We start from the raw sequence: 18282 nt of genomic DNA on the forward strand, positions 1-18282 counted from the left end.
GTTACTTGCATGAATCACTAGCGAATTAATGCCTGCGATATTGAGTATGGTGTTAAAAATTACCATGGGCCAACGTCTTGTTTTTCGCGAAACATCATAAGAGGAGCATAGCTGATCAACGACGTCAACCCCGCCTTTTGTTTTGTTATAAAACAGAATTTCTGGTTTATAATGTTCAAATGTTTCTCTATCTATAGCGTCGTCATCATGTAGACTTGAAACAAGCAATACAACTTTCTTCTTTTTGGGGATATACGACACTAAGGTACATGTATCGCTAAAGGCGAACATACTTGATTTTAGAGGACGAGATCCTTAAAGTAATTCAGGGGGCAGCTCCCTTTTGTTCTTTCTAATGGTCCACACAACAGTAAATCCAAATTCTTTATTTAAAACATCTATTAGAGGAATGCTAATGAACCAGTTATCTAGAGTAATGTTGCGCCCAGAATTCTTTATTGGCCCACACATTCTTTTTACAACTTCTGTCGGGGAATTGTCTACAGTAAATGGGCCATCTGGTTGACGACCCACATAAACCTCCATATTTATGGTATAATACATTTCAGCATCACATAAACTAAAAATTTTAAGCACATACTTTGAGGGTTTGCTTGGAATATATTGTATCCAAGGGCAATTCCCTAAAAATTTAGGAAGCATTTCATCGCGTGTTAAATTTTGCGAAGAGTTATATCCCGATTTACACTTTTCTACGAATTTGTCAAAAAATACTCGGATGGCGGCCATCTTATCCAGTCTCCTACGTTCTTCACGATCGACCTTATCATCAAATCTAATGCATCTTAGAAGAAACCGAAATCGGGATAAGGACATAACTAGTCTAAATATTTCGATACCTTCGCCATTAGTTTGCCAGATATCTTCTGTATTCAGGTGATGGGCTTTATATGTCCCTGCCAAATATAAAAGGCCTATAAGAGCGCGAATTTCAGATGGGTTTGTAAGCTTTACATCCCTCTCCCTAGAGAAATTGCTTGCTATACTTTCAATGTATTTATTAGTGGATTCTACAATTATGTAAATCATGTCTCATCAATGAAATAACCCCATATTTCATAAATGTCTTTCAACTTTTTCGTAAATCTATTAGGCCCAGGTGATTGTTTTACTAAATTAGGCTTGCTCATACGTACTCTTTTGTTTTTTCTTTGATGCTTTCTCCACACTGTACCATCTTTTCCCCTAAAAACACTTTCTTCTTGTACATTATTCAGTAAAACTTCTCCTATTTCCTCTAAATCCTGTTCTTGTTCGCTTTCCGAATCTTCCGACCTCTCATCAATAACTTCCGGATTTATTTCATTCTCGTCATCGTCGTCGTCATATTCTATATCAAGCGGTTCTTCTTCCATGAGGCCTTGAAGTCTCCTTTGTTCCTTCTCATAGTCCATTCTACAAATAAAGCCAAACAAGTTATTTAAAGGTTTGCTGTGCTTAAAATTTAAAAAAATTAATATTTGATTCTCAATAATAGAACAAAGAAAATTATGAAATATCGTAATAGTAATTTGCTGGAAAGTAATTTAAAATTTGATGACTAATTACATAGTAAAAGAAAGAGAGGTTACTAAACAATAAGACAAAAGTATAATAGTATGTTATTTAAAAAAAAAAACTAGCGTTTATACATACCTTAAGGTGATAAGAAACACAATAAAACGATTTATAAAAACTTTTTAACTGACTAGACGCGCGCGAAAATTATGACCTTTGCGCTGTAACTCCTAATCAACAAACCTCCCGCTACTCTGATTTAGTACTGAGGCTCCTCGTATCGAATGAGTAAGCTACTGAAGGCCGTGGTTACCAAATGTAATTTTTTCCCGAAATATTAGTAATTTTTAATACGTGCGGTCTTTTTGACCATGTAGCGACTAGTTAAGGGTTAATAACAGTTGCGGCCCATTTGGAAAATTAAAAAAAGTACAGTTTTGATTTCGTATGGAGTTATTTCTGGCATTAACTCTGATCCCTGGTTTGTGATTTTGGGCAGGGGCTGATATTGCCTTTCGTCGGTGCTCTCATATATAAAGGATTCGACAACTTCAAGGATTTTGGTTCTATCAGATGTTTCCATCTTTGTTTTTTATTTTGTACATATTTTTGTTGCCTGTGTTGTTCGTATTTCGCCTCAAAGCTTTTAAACTTTTGTTTTCTTGAATTATTTTAGTTATTTCTCTTGTATTGTTTTCTCTTACGTCTTTTCGGATTGACCGGTGGATATCTTTATTTAATTTCTTTATTGTTGTGTAGTTGGAGCCGTATTTTTCCGACAGGTGTATTCTTTTACCTATTAGCCCTTTGGCATTTTGGCTTCGTCGGCTTAGTGGCCTAGTCAGAACGGTCGGACAGCACTCCCTTTCCGTTTCTTTTAGAGCCTTCATTATGCCATCATTTGCTTGATCTACATCTTCTATTTCGTCTTGCAAGTCTTATATATGTCTAGTTAGTGTATCTTCATACAGGTCGTTGTTTTCTGGGGGAATCCATTTCTTTTTTCTTGTTTTTAGGATCATCTTTTTTCTTTCCAATTTGACATTATTTAATAGTATCTTAGCTCGGATTAATCTGTGGTCGCTTCCTTTGAAAATTGAAAATTTGTTGCGTACCACGATGTCTTTGATTATTTCTTTTCTGTTTGTTATGATATAATCTATTACATTTTGGACACTGCCATCTGGGCTGATCCATGTCCATTTACGTCAAGGCTTTTTATCAAAAAAAGAGTTCATCATGAATAAATTTTCCTGGTGTAAAAAGCTTAGCAATCTTTGCTCTCGCACATTTCTTTCGCCATAGCCATACTTACCCATTGCTATTTCTGCATCATCTTGTTTAAACCTCATTTTCGCATTAAAGTCGCCCATAATTATTGTGTAATATGCTGGTGTGTCGTGCAACGCTGTTTCTAGGTCCTCATAAAATTTTTCAATTTCTTCATCTGACTGGGTAGTCGGAGCATATGTCTGGGTTACCTCAAGTTTATATCTTGCATTTAGTTTGGGGCTTACCTGGGCTTATGCTGATAATTTTAACTATATTTTTGTGTGTGCTTTCTATATACACTCATGGACAAAAATATCGAATATTTTGGAATTTTCAAATTTTTGTTTTTTCAAAATAAATTCTGGTCAAGCAAGTCGTTTATTGTAAAATAGAGTTTATTTTAACAATGTTTAATGAACAATTTTAAATTTTTATGCGGAGAAAATTGTGAAGAAAATAAATGTTTAATATTAGGTAAATAACGTTATTTTACTCTAAACTTAAATGATAATTTAAATTGCTTAAACAACTGGTTTAAACTGAAAGAAGTGCATGATCAGTAACGAGTATTCCCCCCTCTAGCTCTTATTACTGATTGCATCTTTCTCAGCATGCTTGCAAGTAAATTTTGGACATATCCTTGGGAAATTGCATTCCATTCATCCTGTGCAGCAAGCCGAAGCTGCTCTATCGTATTTGGAACGGGATTTCTTTGTCGTATGCTGCGTTTTAGGTGATCCCACATGTGCTCTATTGGATTTAAATCTGGGCTAGACGGTGGCCAATCCAATCTTCGAATTTGGACCTTATCAAGAGAATTACTCATTATGGCAGCGGCATGTGGTCGAGCATTATCGTGCATTTACGTGAATCTTTCATATCCAATGTAACCAACATATGACAAATATAATCTTGCAGGATGTTTTAAACGTAAGAATCACCAGTCATCCGTACAATCACTTCCACAAGTGCGGTACGTACCTCCCAACTAATACCTTCCCAAAGAATTATGCCATCAGCTCCAAAACTAACGGTCTGAGCGAGACTGCAGCTGGTGAATCGTTCTCCAACTCTTCTGTAGACTTAGTTTTGACCATCTGGCTTCCATAATAGGATTCTGGTCTCATCAGTGAAAAGAACGTTTTTCCAGTTGTCGATATTCCACTAAATATGTGTTTCTGCAAATTCCAAACGACGAGCTTTATGATTTTGGAGAAGACGTGGAACTTTGGCGGGGCGTCTGGGCTTTAAGTTTGCTTCATTTGATCTTCGTCTAACTGTTTGTGAACTCACATTAACTTGTCTAACATTTAATAGCACATTTCTGAGGTGCATCGATCTCAATGAACGATTTCGTGTCGAATTAAGAACCAAAAAACGGTCATCAGTTGCGGTTGTGCACCTTGGGCGTTCTTGACCAGGCCTTCGTACAAAATTTCCTGTTTCGCGGTACCTTTTTAGAGTATTTGAAACTATAGATTCAGTTCTGCTGAGACGTCGTGCGATACCTTTTTGTGCATATCCTTCCTCGTACAAAATTACAATATGTGCTACTTGGACTTCATCGCAGTGTCGAATTGGTGGGATACTTGTTTCAAACTTAGTTAAATAAAAACAATATTTAATTAAACTTAATAAATTAAACTAAAAATAACCGAATTAGTATGATTTTTCCTTTGCGTGAAAAAGGATTTTTATGATAAAATGTACGAATGACACTAACCACTGAATAAACGTCAAAATAAACATCAAAAAATTTCAAACCAGTTGAGTACATCTGCCTACTTTATGAGTATTATCAGTAATCTAAAATTATTTGGGGTTTGGTTAGCTTAGGGTTGATTTGGAAGTGGGGGAGGAAAGAGTATAAATGGGAATGCTTTGGCTTTGGGCATGGTTTCTCCGGGAATTGAAGGCTGGGGAAATCCATGAGCTCGCGTGGGTAAGTGTGCTATTCCTAAAGTAAATCTATTCCCTGCCGGGATCGCAGAGAAGTATCCATCCGCTACCCCTTTCTTTTTTCTATTTATAATTGTTAAAAAATTGTCATTTTTAACGAAATAACACAATTATGTATATTATTATTGATATATAAAATTCATTTGTTTTTAACTCAAAACAAAATAAAAATAGATATTTTAATCTATACAAATATTCACTTATCGTCCCATAATAACATTGAAATTTGACTATTTTGAACCTTTAACAACAAACATTGTCGTGATGAGAATAAAGATTTAGCCCATGTATTATCAGCTATATCGAATTCATATCACTCAAATCCTCTAAAAAAAACATGATATAATAATATAGAGGTCACGATGTACCCATGAAGTACTACTTGACAGTACTATTAATTGATTATATAGTAAGGACGCTTACTTTACAAATAAATATATATATATATATATATATATATATATATATATATATATATATATATATATATATATATATATATATATATATATGAAATGTTCGGATAAATTTCCTCGGTTAGGTAAATCAAAATTAAGTTCTCGGGACGAACGGCGTGTTGACAATTTGAAACTCGACGTTTCGGCACCCATTTTGGAGCCATTATTAAGAGTGAAATGGTTCCGTTCGGGGTCTCAATCTGCCTACTCCACTCACTCGTGACGTACCTGTATCTTGTTCTGTAGAAATACAAGAACTGTCAGACGACACTGAGGTTTCCTTCTGCCTACTCATCAGTGACGGGTTGCCTGCAATAAACATTTCATTACAAATACATATCGAATTTTTATCGTCGAGTTGATACAAATTTTATTTAAAATCTATTTCGCGCGCGTAACTGACGTTCAAAATCGCCGGTCGCTTCAAGCGTTGTTTCTAAGAGAATGGTTCATTCTAATGTTTCTATTCTAATTAGAATGGTAAATTCTAAGTTCATTCGCTAATAAACATTTTTGTTCAAAATTATCTCAGCTACAATTTTTATTTAAAACATTTTTGTCTACGGCGTACAGATTCTTGGTAAATTGATTTGCTCTGTTTCTCCCTGCGAGGGGGGTTTTAGGAGGAAGCTGGGGGGTAGGAGTGATAAACTTTTTTGCATATTTTTTGGGGTTCCAAAATTGCCACTTTTAGCAAAATTTAGCTTGTTCGTATGATTTTTAGAGGTTCAGTGGCATTTTCGTCTCTGACGACTGGAGTGATAATGATTATTTTATCAACAAATTAAAGGGGAAGAAAAAACTATAATTTTATAATTCAAGAAATAACGTTCATTCTTTCGACAAACTGAAATACTTGATCGGGAAGTCCCGCCAAGAAACACCGCAGACGTAAGCGTGCGAAAGTTGGAGTTTAACTTCGATTTTTAGTTTTTTTAACCGGTAGATGGCAATCTACGTTTACAGAAGTTAATTGGAGAGTGCATCGACTTACAGCATACCCACCTTGTAGTCATAAACCAAGGTTTTTCTACGAAATAGTTTGAACCTAGTCTATATTGAAGGTTCATAGAGAAAAATAGAAGATCAAAGACATATAGAGAGAAAACAGGCTCCTTGACTGAAAAGCGTTTGAGTTTAAAAATGCGACACAAAGGGCAACTTTTTATGACAGAAGACTGTGAGGCTTTTGCCAACGTCGAATAATTTCATACGGGACATTTTGACCCATGTCACATTTTTGCCACTAAACCCGATAGCAACATAAAAATAAGGTAGTTTTGAGGTTTGCACTGGAGCTATATGTGATTTCTTTGCTTGGGTTTGACAATTGATGGGAAAATAATAAAGCAGGAAGCAAGGTTTAGATATCTGGGAATAGATATAACTAGTTACGGAAATGTTGAAGAAGAAGTACGACAACAAAGCTTAAAAGCAAGTAAAGCGGCGGGATCTCTTAATGACACAATCTGAGAAGAATCTATAAAGCAGTAATTAGACCTCGGCGGAGATAAGACCTGACACATCTAAAACGAGACGACTACTAGAAACAACAGAGATGAAAATACTCCGACGAATATCAGGGAAAAGTCTGTTGGATAGGGAAAGAAGCGAAAACACAAGAAGAGCATGCAATGTAAGAGACATAAAAGGACATAGAAGGATAGCATAAAACGAATAACACGAGATAAGTCCCAAATAACCGAACAAGTATTGACAGACCAAGAAAAATATGGTGCGATAATTTAAACAATTTAGGAGGCTAATATTGAAGAAGAAACAGACTTTAAATCCTACATACAAGAAGGAAGAAAAAGATTTTCTAATACGTAGCCACAACTGTTTCTTTAATCTCATATGTTTAAATAATTTTGTTTCATTTATTATGTGTTCAAAGTATTCATGTAGAAATAACAGTCCGCTGACCAACAGTCTCTTGCCATTTCATAGCACAGGGGACTGAACTTATTTTTACAAAATTAAAATTATCTAAACATCAGATTAAAGAAACAACTGTGGCTACATACTAGACAATCAATTATTTTAAACAAATTTATAAACAAAAAAAGCAGTTTTCACTGGTGGTTGAGACACGGAGTTCACTTGTGAGTGCTTTGTAATGGTTTATCCATGGGTCTTCTTTGATTAAGCATAATTTCTCTTTTGATTGTATACTTTTTCCATCGTCAATTTGCCAAGCGTCGGCTTTTGAGATTCTTTGATGCCAATGCCGACCATTGGCGTGAAATTAAGAAAAGGGATCAGTTATCAAACGCATATTTCAAGAAAAATCATATAATTTTTATTAATTTTTACATAATTATATTCAGGAAAATTTCTCAATTTTTGGGCAGAAATTGTTTAAACAATTTTTTAAACAAATTCAAAATATCACCTTTTGTGCTCCAAAAAATATTTTTTAGGTTTTTGGGTGACTCTAAATAAGATCTATGTCATTTTTCTCAAAAGTTAATAGTTTTGGAGATATAGGTGATTTAAAATCCGAAAAATGCGATACCTAATATGCATTTTCGAGGCTTGAAAAATATGTAAATGAGTATTTTTGAGATTCAAGAGTATCTAAACTAAAGTATCAACATTGATTTTGGTGAGAAATCGGAGCAATATTTTCCGTAGCAGAAAAAGGTGATCTTTTGAATTTGAATTGTTTCCGGCAAAAATGTCCGGCACCCTTCAACCTTCGATTTGTTTAAACGGGGCATTTTTGAATAGGATTCTTCAAAGGACAGAATCAGTTTTTTTTTCAAATGGGAGCGGGCTCACAACATCGAATAAATAACAAATTAATTCTTTCAAATTAAAGCTTGTTAATTTTAGTGATTTATAAGAATATTGGACTTATTATTTAGTTTTTACATAAACCATAATATTTTTTTACAATTATCTGTAAATAATGGCTCATTCTGTCAGAAAATTTTAAAAGATTGTCTATCCAGCAATTAAGATAGTCAACTGAAATTTAATTTTTAAACACGGCCTAGTGTTAATGCACAAACAGGGTGAATCTTCAATATTTTGCTTCGAGTTAGAGATATCTGAAAAAGTTATTTGGAAAAGATGTTCCAAATATTATTATAACCCCACATAACAAAGTTTTATGTCAAAATTCGCACTTTTACTTTTTTCATTAATTGAAAATTATTTCCTTATTTCCAAAGTGTCTTAAATCCAAAATTTCGATTTTTTTAATTTTCTTTTTTTAAACTTTATAGATTTCTTCAAGTCTAGAATAAAGTTATATGTACCAAAACAACTTCTTATTTACCATTTAAAAGTGCATATGAAAATTGTAAAATTGTATAATTTGTATGTTAAATTTGTATGAAAATCTGTAATTTCATGGATTTCATTATATGGATGTAAGACACTTTGGAAATAAGCTCTTCAATTGTAGTCAGGATTCTAAAACGGACAGTTGGCTGTCCCGAGATGCATCTTTAGACAGCCAATTGTAGATTTAGGATCGAGATTACAAATAATACTGAAAAACTAAAATTGCGAATTTTGTCATGAAATTTGGCATGTGCGGTTACAATAAGTGGAACAACTTTTCCAAATAAGTTTTTCCGATTTCTCTAACGCGAAGCAAAATATCGAAAATTTACCCTGTTTGTGGATTCGCAGTAAGCCGCGTTTAAAATTTAAATTTCAGATGACTATCTTAAAAAAATGTGCACTATCAACATGTATGACTGTGCAAAATGTCAAATCTGTATGTATTTTAGTAGCTGATATATAGAGGTGTCTTCATCTTAAATGCGACACACTGTATAATAATGAATACTAGTGTTCAAGATGCATCGCGATAGCTGTAAAGAAATTAATTAGAAGGACTGAAAAGAATCGTCAGAGTCTTCTGAAGTCGAATCGTTCCCAGGTTGGATAACTATTGGTGCTATTGCCGGTAAAACAGGATATTCGTTTTCTATTTTTACAACATGAGCTTCGCAATTTTTCCACACATCGCTATTAATTCCACTAATTATTTCTCGAATATTCTCAATGGCCATTGCGCTTAATGTAGGTGACTGATTATATTTTCGCAATCGTTTTTTTACGGTACCCCAAACCATTTCAATTGGATTAAAAATGCAATAGTATGAGGGTAATCGCAAAAGAGTATGGCCGTGCCTGCTGCAAATGGTGTCAATAACGTATTCGTTTTTAAAATTCCGACTTTTGATCATTCTAATTAATTCTTTCTTTACTGGAGTCTTTTTAGGAACAGTGATGTTTTTAAGTTGCATAAATTTTAAAATTTCGTCCTTTTTCGTGTTATTATTAGGTATTTTATTTAATATGCGGGAATGATCCGACGCATTATCCATAACAATCACTGAATTCGGCGGAATATATAATTATATTCAGGGAAATCTCTTAATTTTTCACGAATCAGTTCTAAAGTAGGCACTCTATTTTCTTTGTAAAAATTGTAAACTGTTCGCTGAATAACGTCTTTTGCAGCAGTGTCAATCCTACCCAATTTTTTATTTGGTCGCTTTCGTTTTAAGGAATGATCTGTAACTGTGCCTAATTTAATAATTGTATATATCGTCTTATACCCGATTTTTTTAATACATGAATTCTCGAAACAATTGCATTATCAATTGTAAACTGTTCGCTGAATAACGTCTTTTGCAGCAGTGTCAATCCTACCCAATTTTTTATTTGGTCGCTTTCGTTTTAAGGAATGATCTGTAACTGTGCCTAATTTAATAATTGTATATATCGTCTTATACCCGATTTTTTTAATACATGAATTCTCGAAACAATTGCATTATCAGCCATCCCAATATTTTCTTTTTTCAAACACTCATACATATTTAAAACTATTCTTTGGGATTGTACGTGCAAATCTTTATTTTTTAATTCGGAGCTGTCATTAACATAATTGTCATTATTTATTGATAACACAGAAGTTGATGCATCTTAAAAAATGCCATCCTAGAAAAATATAATATTACTTATAACTTATATTACTTATACCTTATAATAAGCCTCCGCCTCTGCAAAAGGAAATATTTTAGGGTGTCACATAGCCAGACAAACAGGTGTTCATTAGAATTTACGGCTTGGCGCTTCGCTGTTGCCATAATGCATGAGTTTAAAATTAGTGAATATAACCTTAATACCATTATTAATATATCTGCAATTTTTCATGTTTCCAGGTAAGGTATAAAATCAATGAAATTTGGAAAAAAATAATACAATTCTTGAAACCGTTTTTGAGAACTTGGATTCTTAAAAGTTGTCTGATTTCTTAAAAGTCGATCATTATATCTTTAAAAGTATTACCGCTAAATTCACCAACAGGGCAACGTCGAACGTTCAAATTCTCTCCAGACTACAATGTTGCCAATATTCGAAAATTACTTAGAATATAAGTAATATATACAAAGTTCACGGTTGCTTTAATTCATTAGTGAAGAGTCCATGGAAATATTAGTACCTAGTTAATTTATATATATATATATATATATATATATATATATATATATATATATATATATATATATATATATTTTTTTTTTTTTTTTTTTTTTTTGAGAATATGTTCATATTATTATTTAAGAGTGTCGTTCGTTGACTAGCAATTGAATAATAACGAATAGAGAATAGAGAATATTTTTTAAATATAACCTTAGGAATTTTAGGAAATATGTCTGACAACCTTGATTTGAAAGGCGGTCTCTTTGATACCAGAATGAGACATGTTTATGTTGGAAAATTATTAGTTGATGTACTATATATGTCTTTAGCTTTTTGTATGTTTTCTGGATAATCTGTACAGGGAAAAAATAAAAAAAAATACTCATCCAACTAAAGGGATTATTGTTTTTATTAACAAAAGTTTCAAAAGTCGTTCTTCCATATTATTTGTTGCTGTTTTGTTGAAAGCTGGTGGTTGAGACGAATGTGTCTCAGGTGAAATCAGAATTGTGCTATTTTGCGGTTTTTTATAGTTCACAATTATCACCAACCCATTCAAGGTACCTAGTTTTTAATTACAACGGACCGTAAATGTCTGTTATCTTCTTTTTAAATAAATTAACAAATTTCTAATTTTTGTTACATGCTTTGTCTAAATATGAGAAAATGTTTGTAAATATGACATCCGATAAGTTTTATAGGTTAATACTTAAATATAAATAATATATACGCAATCCATAAGATATCGGTGAGATAGGTGATACAAGCCGCCTCACCAATCGTGTATTAGAAGATTTCGATACGTATTATCAATATCAGCCGGTCACTTTCTGTAACATTTTCTCTTCATTTTAATACTTTCGTCAGTTCAAAATTTCATCTCGCTATAATCAGTTATAAATGTTTGAGTGTGCTAGTTACGTTGTAGAAAATATTAGAAATGATTATATCGATTGTCGGGATCAATTTGGCACTCGCCACATCGCTGGCTTTTCTAAAATACGGATTTTTTGATGTTCTCTATGGATCGTTTCAGTTGTTCTTGGTGTTACAGTTCACTTATTTTATTATACTTCTACAAGGGTAAGTGGTTTGTTACATAAGTGTTATCTGCATTGTTTGTTTTTTTGTTCGATAAATGTTGCTACATGTACTTTCGTTATATTACGACAAGATTAGACAATAATTTTAAAATAATTTTAAATGTGCGCATAGAAATGTAGCATGTGTCGACAGGCATTGAAGGCCTAGACTTATTTTTTATTTACATTATACAATATTAATAATTTATTAGTTAACTATTAATTAAGCTTCGATCGCTTTCGTACAATTTGTTTTACTTCGTTGTCATTTTCTTCCCTTCCTATTTTAATGTTCTCCAATACTGGTCTCTTTTGTAATCAAATCTTTTGTTATTTTGATCTTCACGATCTTTTTTAATAAACCTCTTATTTCCATAAATTTTCTTTCCTCATAATTGAAGTGTGTTTCCACATGTGTGACATGCGGAAAAAAGTTAGTTTTGCGATAATTGGACTAAATAATGTGAAATTTTTAAGTGTTGTTATATACTACAATCTCTAAGAAGGAACATCAATTTGGACGAAAGAGTAAAAACATACACCTACCTTAGTACGAACGTCAATGAAAATTGGGACCATTTCCTAGAAATAAAATTTAAGATAGAGAAAGCAAGATCTGAATTTCAAAAAATGGCTCAGCTATTCAAATGCCATGATTTATCAATACCCATAAAAATCAGGCTACTACGATGTTATATCTTTTTTATAGTATTGCACGAAGTTGAGTCGTGAACTCTCACAGACGCTACATGCAAGAAAATTGAGGATTTCGGAATTATTTTATTCCGTCCATGTTACTAATCAGGACCTTTTATTAAGAATGAAAAAAGAAAAAGAGCTTTTAACCATAGTAAAAACAGCCAAAATCAAGTACCTTGTTCACACCATGAGGAACAACGAAAGATATGGATTGCTGCAATTAATTCTACAAGGAAAAGTAGAAGGAAAACGAAGTCCAGGAAGGCGAAGTATTTCTTGGCTGAAAAATACGATGTACGTGGTTCAACACAACAACCGAAAAATTTTAGCAGCAGCAGTTTGAGTGCCCGGTAGGCATTACAAGAAGAAGATACACTACAATACTTACATCATCATCATCATTGGTGCTACAGCCCTATAAAAGAGCCTCGACCTTCCCAAGTCTATTACGCCAGTCAGTTCTATCCATTCCCAACTGTTGCCAGTTTGCTGCGCCTATTTGTCTACCATCCTCATCTACACCATCCCTCCATCTGAGTTTTGGTCTACCCCTTTTTCTACTTCCCACAGGTTGTGACATAAGGATTCTTCTAGGAGGGTTGTTCTGCTGTGATCTTGCCAGATGTCCTGCCCATCTTAGTCTTCCTATTTTTTTAAAGGATACTACGTCTTTACCACCAAATATATGTTTATATCTGTGATATATCTCGTAGTTGTACCTCCTTCTCCAAACACCATTTTCACAGATGCCACCAAATATTCTTCTCAGGATCCTTCGTTCAAATATAAGCAGGAGATTTTCATCTGCCTTGGAAATGGTCCATGCCTCCGACCCATATGTCAACACTGGTTGTATAAGGGTTTTGTATATGGTTATTTTTGTTTTTGGCTTTAGTTTCTGCTTCTCATATGTCTATTCAGTCCAAAATAGCATTTGTTTGCTAGGATTATTCTTCGCTTGATTTCTTCCGTCATGACGTTCTCCTTGGTGATCAGGGAGCCCAAGTATGTGAATTTGTCCACCACTTCAAAGGTAGAATTATCAACCGTGAATTGGTGGCCGATGTTTCTGGCTCTATTGTTGGGTGTTGATGCCATTATCTTAGTTTTATTTTCATTTACTTGCAGGCCCATATTTTTTGAGGCGTGTGACAAGGTGGTATACATTTCTTCTAGCTTGCGTGTTGTGCGGGCAACTAGATCAACATCATCTGCATATGCCAAAATTTGGGATGATTTATTAAAAATGTTTCTTCTGCTGTCTATTTGGGCATCCCTGACCGCCTTTTCCAAAGCTAAGTTGAAAAGGAGACACGCCAGCGCATCTCCCTGTCGCAGCCCAACATGCGTTTCAAATGCCTGTGATTGTTCGCCCTGTATTTGGACTTTGCAAACAACTTTACGCATTGTAGCCTTAACCAATCTTATCAGTTTATCGGGGATGTAGAATTCATCCATGGCTTCATACAATTTATTTCTTAGGACACTATCATAGGCCGATTTAAAATCTACGAAAAGATGGTATGTGTCGATATTAAATTCATTGGTTTTTTCCAGTATTTGCCTTAGCACAAAGATCTGGTCTGTTGTTGATCGACCAGGCCTAAAACCACTTTGATATTCTCCAAGAAACTCCTCTGAATATTCACTCAGGCGACCATATAAAATACTCGAAAATATTTTGTATGCTGTATTATACAATACTTACATACTGGAATTAAAAAAAATATTTTTGCATAACTTCTTTATCTGTAAATCTTTTTTATTTATTTTATATAATTATATAATTTATATGCCAAATGGGGTATGTGCCCTTACCTCCTTAGTTTCTCGCTAAAGTTTGATGTTTTATCTACATTAAGGTTGTACATTAAGTTTTTTATATTGAAAGTGAAGAGAACATTAATATTGATAAAATAAGTAAAGACTTTTTAATGAAAATGATTGAAAATGATAACTAAAGAGGATATACGAGTTTTTAAAAAAAAATATTGTATTCTTTTTGCTCATTTAAAACTTGTTCATAAAACCATTTGTGTTGATCAGAAACAAAACATAGCTGTTCCTTTAAGTTTTGGATTTTTTCTGTGGATCCAGAATTCCTGAAAAACCTCGAAAGACTGTTTAGCAAAGTTAGTGATGAATCATAATCTTTGTGAAGGATGACCTTTTTGATGACAAAGAGACAAATGAGGCAGGTAAGGTGACAATTCTTCGACAGAGGATGAGATCTAGAGATAATCGATCAGTTCTTCCAACCCTCTAGTCGTTATCGATCACTTCTTGTATTTCTTGTACAAGCCCGAGGCCAAACTAGACTGTGGTACCCCCCATTGACCATCAACATCACAGATCCTGATGGATAGGTTTTTAAAGTGATCCAGTATCCCGCTTACTTATCTACTTCTATTGTTTCTTCTTAACGCTTAAACGCAATAATTATGATACATTTTGGTTTATATCAAATTTTAATTTGGTTTGAAAAAGTTTTGCCTCTTATCTTATAAATAGATTATACACTAATCTTATCGTGGAAATAGATAATGTTTTGGATTGTCCAAAAGTTCGTCTAGTACTTGGTGAAGTGTTTGCTTGTTGGTGTTTTCTTTTAAGTAAAGTTTACTTTTCTTTTATTTCCGTAAGATGCTAGGGCTAGCATTTTTTTCAGTTCGAGAGCCTGTAAAATCCCTTCCCTTCGACTTTCATCATTATCGGCTCTACAATTCTAGGTGAGTCTGGCGTCGTTTACTATTTTCCTCCACTCTTACCGGCCTCGTGCAGCCATTTTCCGCTGTTGCACTCCCATTATCTGTAGATCGGTTTTTACTGCATGCCTACATAACATCCTTCTGCCGTCTACTTTACGGTAGATAAAAAAAGAAGTATGTTTTATCACCGTCTGCAGTACTAGTACTGCTGGTTTCGATTAATTCAGTAGTCATCTCCTTCTTGATACAATTTTTTATCAGGCTGGGATAGGAACAGGATAACTTTCGGAATAGCAATTGAGACATTCTTTGACGCTAATCTGAAAATATAATTTCCTTATGGTATTGCGCTTTCCTGTAAGACAACAAATCCATCAGGCAATAGTGGTAATATACAGAGTGATTTTAATTTCCTCCGTATACTTGGATATACTCGGCACAAAACGTTTATTTGGGCCTCGATACCATGTTTCCAAATTAGGCAAAAAACTTCGTCAGGTGTTTTAGCGAAACTCTAAAAATAATCGATTAATGTGGCGTGGTAATATTTATCTTGATTTCCGATTCATATGTCGAAATAATTTAAATAAGCTTTAATGAACTTCATTATCATCTTAATGCTACAATCATCTGTTTTGGGATTTGATTTGGTCAAAGATTTACCTTTTGAGACATATGGGTAGATCCGATTTAAATACATAGTTTAATTTACCAAACGCTGCCTAGGCTAATATTATGCGACGTGGGAGCTCACATGTCTGGTTATCTCTGCCCAACCGAATTTCATGTCCTAAGTACTTATACGGTGCAGTCTGCACAATATCCCTTCCATCAACAGCAATATTTCGATTTAGCACCAGATTAGTCATTATTTGCGTCTTGTTTATATTAATCTTTAGTCCGACCTCCAAGAAAGCGTGATATAATTTTTCAAACATTATTGCATCATCCATACGATCGAATATAAGAACGATATCATCTACAAATCTCAAATGACTGAACTTCTCTCCTTTATATTGATACCATGCTCGTTCACATGTGCCTTCTTACAAGTATGTTCTAAACGGGTCGTGAATAGCTTTGGAGAGACGGTGTCTGCTTGTCGTACTCCTCGCTGTATACAGAATTTATTTGTTTCTTATTCAGGTATTCTTACGCTAGCTGTGGCATTTTGGTAGATATATATATATATATATATATATATATATATATATATATATATATATATATATATATATATATATATATATATATATATATACACTAAGGTACACTCGAAGAGTGGTGGGTTTTTCGGTCAAAGTGGAGAAATAAAAGACAAAGAAGGTGGCTACTTCATCTATTTATTGAAGACGTTTCGCTTTCTGCTCAGAAAGCATCATCAGTTCATCTAAAAAGAACAATATGAAACCAAACATCCATAGAGAAGTTACAACAAAAGTGTGTTACCTTACAAAGACATGTAGCAGTCAATGATGTTAAAAATATGAAAAAACTTACGAAACTGGACATTCAGAGTTAACGTTGTATAAAATAATTAATTGAAACTAAGTATAGTTTGCAATTTAACAAAATTAGCACAGCAAAAGAACATGTGATAAACATACATGTATAAAAAAGTTATTATAAAAACTTAAGTAAAAAACATTAAGGTTTATTTTAAAGTGTAAAGAACTAAAAAGATCATACGAATGCACTTCCAACAAATTTATTTAATAAATTAGATTTTAATTTTGACTTTAGGTAACATTATAAGTTATTTAGATTAATAGTAATAAGATAAAATGAAGTTACCAGTCTTTAGCTTACTGAGTCTCGCCGATAAATGAATTTACAGGTTTAACACCCACGAAAACACGTGAAGAGAGGTGGCCTTGAGGTCAAAGTGACATAAACAGCAAGGCAACCTACCAACCTCTATATATAAGGCGGTATATTCAAAAATTGTGATAAATTTGGTTGACAGCTTGTCGTTAAAAAACCAAACAATGAAAGGAAAAGGTGGTTAAAGTCACCACTCACCCCAACAGTGATTGATCTGTCAACAAAGAACAAAGCATGCGAAGTCAATCCAAAATATCATTTATTATAATATTATGACGTCACTAGTTAGCCAGCTAACAGGTGAAGATTAATACAACTTCCACAGTCCAAAGGTTCAAACATTTAGGACCGTAATGAAAAAGATTCTATGAATCAATTTCAGTTTAATTTTATCAAACAAGTTCATCAAAAAGAACAATTACTTAATTATGTAAAAGTGATATTGACAAATATTAATAAAATATAAGTTGATAAATCTAAGTTAAGGAAGGAATAATTTATTTTATTTTATTTTTATTTAAATTTATTATATGAGAATGTAATAACAAAACCCCAATGTGGGACAAAATTTAAGTAAACAACATATCAAGCCTAATTCTGTAAAATTAATGCATGATAAATTTGACTCAAATTACTAATGTCGGTTCTCTTATTAAGGGTATTAGGATGTTTTAATATTGAACACATTTCTAAAAACTGTCTTTTTACGAGATTGCGTTCAGTGCCAAGAATTTTAACTTCATTATAGTTTACTTCGTGCTTAGTGTTGATAGCATGTTGGGCAAGAGCACAAGTATGCTTAGATAAATTAATATCACTGCGGTGAGTCGTAAGACGCCCTCTCAGTGATCTCCCTGTCTGACCGATGTAACATGAGTCACACTCAGCACAAGGTATATGATATATTACATTAACTTGTTCCAGAAGGGACAGAGGTGTTTTAGTTTTAGAAAACAAATTCCTGACAGTCTTAGCATTCTTAATAGCAATTTTAACCGGTACGTTGTTATGTTTGTACAGTTTAACGAGTTTCTCAGTAACTTGAGGAAAATAAGGTAAAGATGAGTAATGGGTAGTTGGATTCCCAAGTACAGTATTAGGCAGAACAGTGTTATTAATTGAATTATTTGATATTGTTCTGAGTTGGTCACCATTGGGTATGTCATTTAAAGAAGAACCATAACTTTGAGCATAAAGGTATTTATTAATAAGGGAGGATGGATAGGAATTCTCAATCAGAATATTTTTAAGTAATTGAAAGGATTCCCTTCGATTAATCGGATGTATCAGTCTATTTAGCCTGCAGCTTAA

General features: G+C 33.4%; 1 protein-coding gene across 3 annotated transcripts in view; it reads left to right on the plus strand.

Moving 5' to 3' along the window:
• Positions 1-18282, plus strand: part of mino (glycerol-3-phosphate acyltransferase mino) — a 115038-nt gene that overhangs the window by 68487 nt on the left and 28269 nt on the right. Inside the window, exon 1 of one of the 3 annotated variants that reach the window (XM_072524010.1) lies at positions 11508-11741. The exons of the other annotated variants lie outside the window; for them this stretch is intronic. Within the exon in view, the coding sequence (XP_072380111.1) occupies positions 11599-11741 (143 nt within the window). The 5' untranslated portion in view covers positions 11508-11598. Of the gene's footprint in view, positions 1-11507; positions 11742-18282 lie in introns of those variants that run through there. 3 annotated transcript variants of the gene reach the window in all.

The sequence above is a fragment of the Diabrotica undecimpunctata genome, chromosome 2, assembly GCF_040954645.1.
Source record: "Diabrotica undecimpunctata isolate CICGRU chromosome 2, icDiaUnde3, whole genome shotgun sequence".
NCBI classification, from domain to species: Eukaryota; Metazoa; Arthropoda; class Insecta; order Coleoptera; family Chrysomelidae; genus Diabrotica; species Diabrotica undecimpunctata.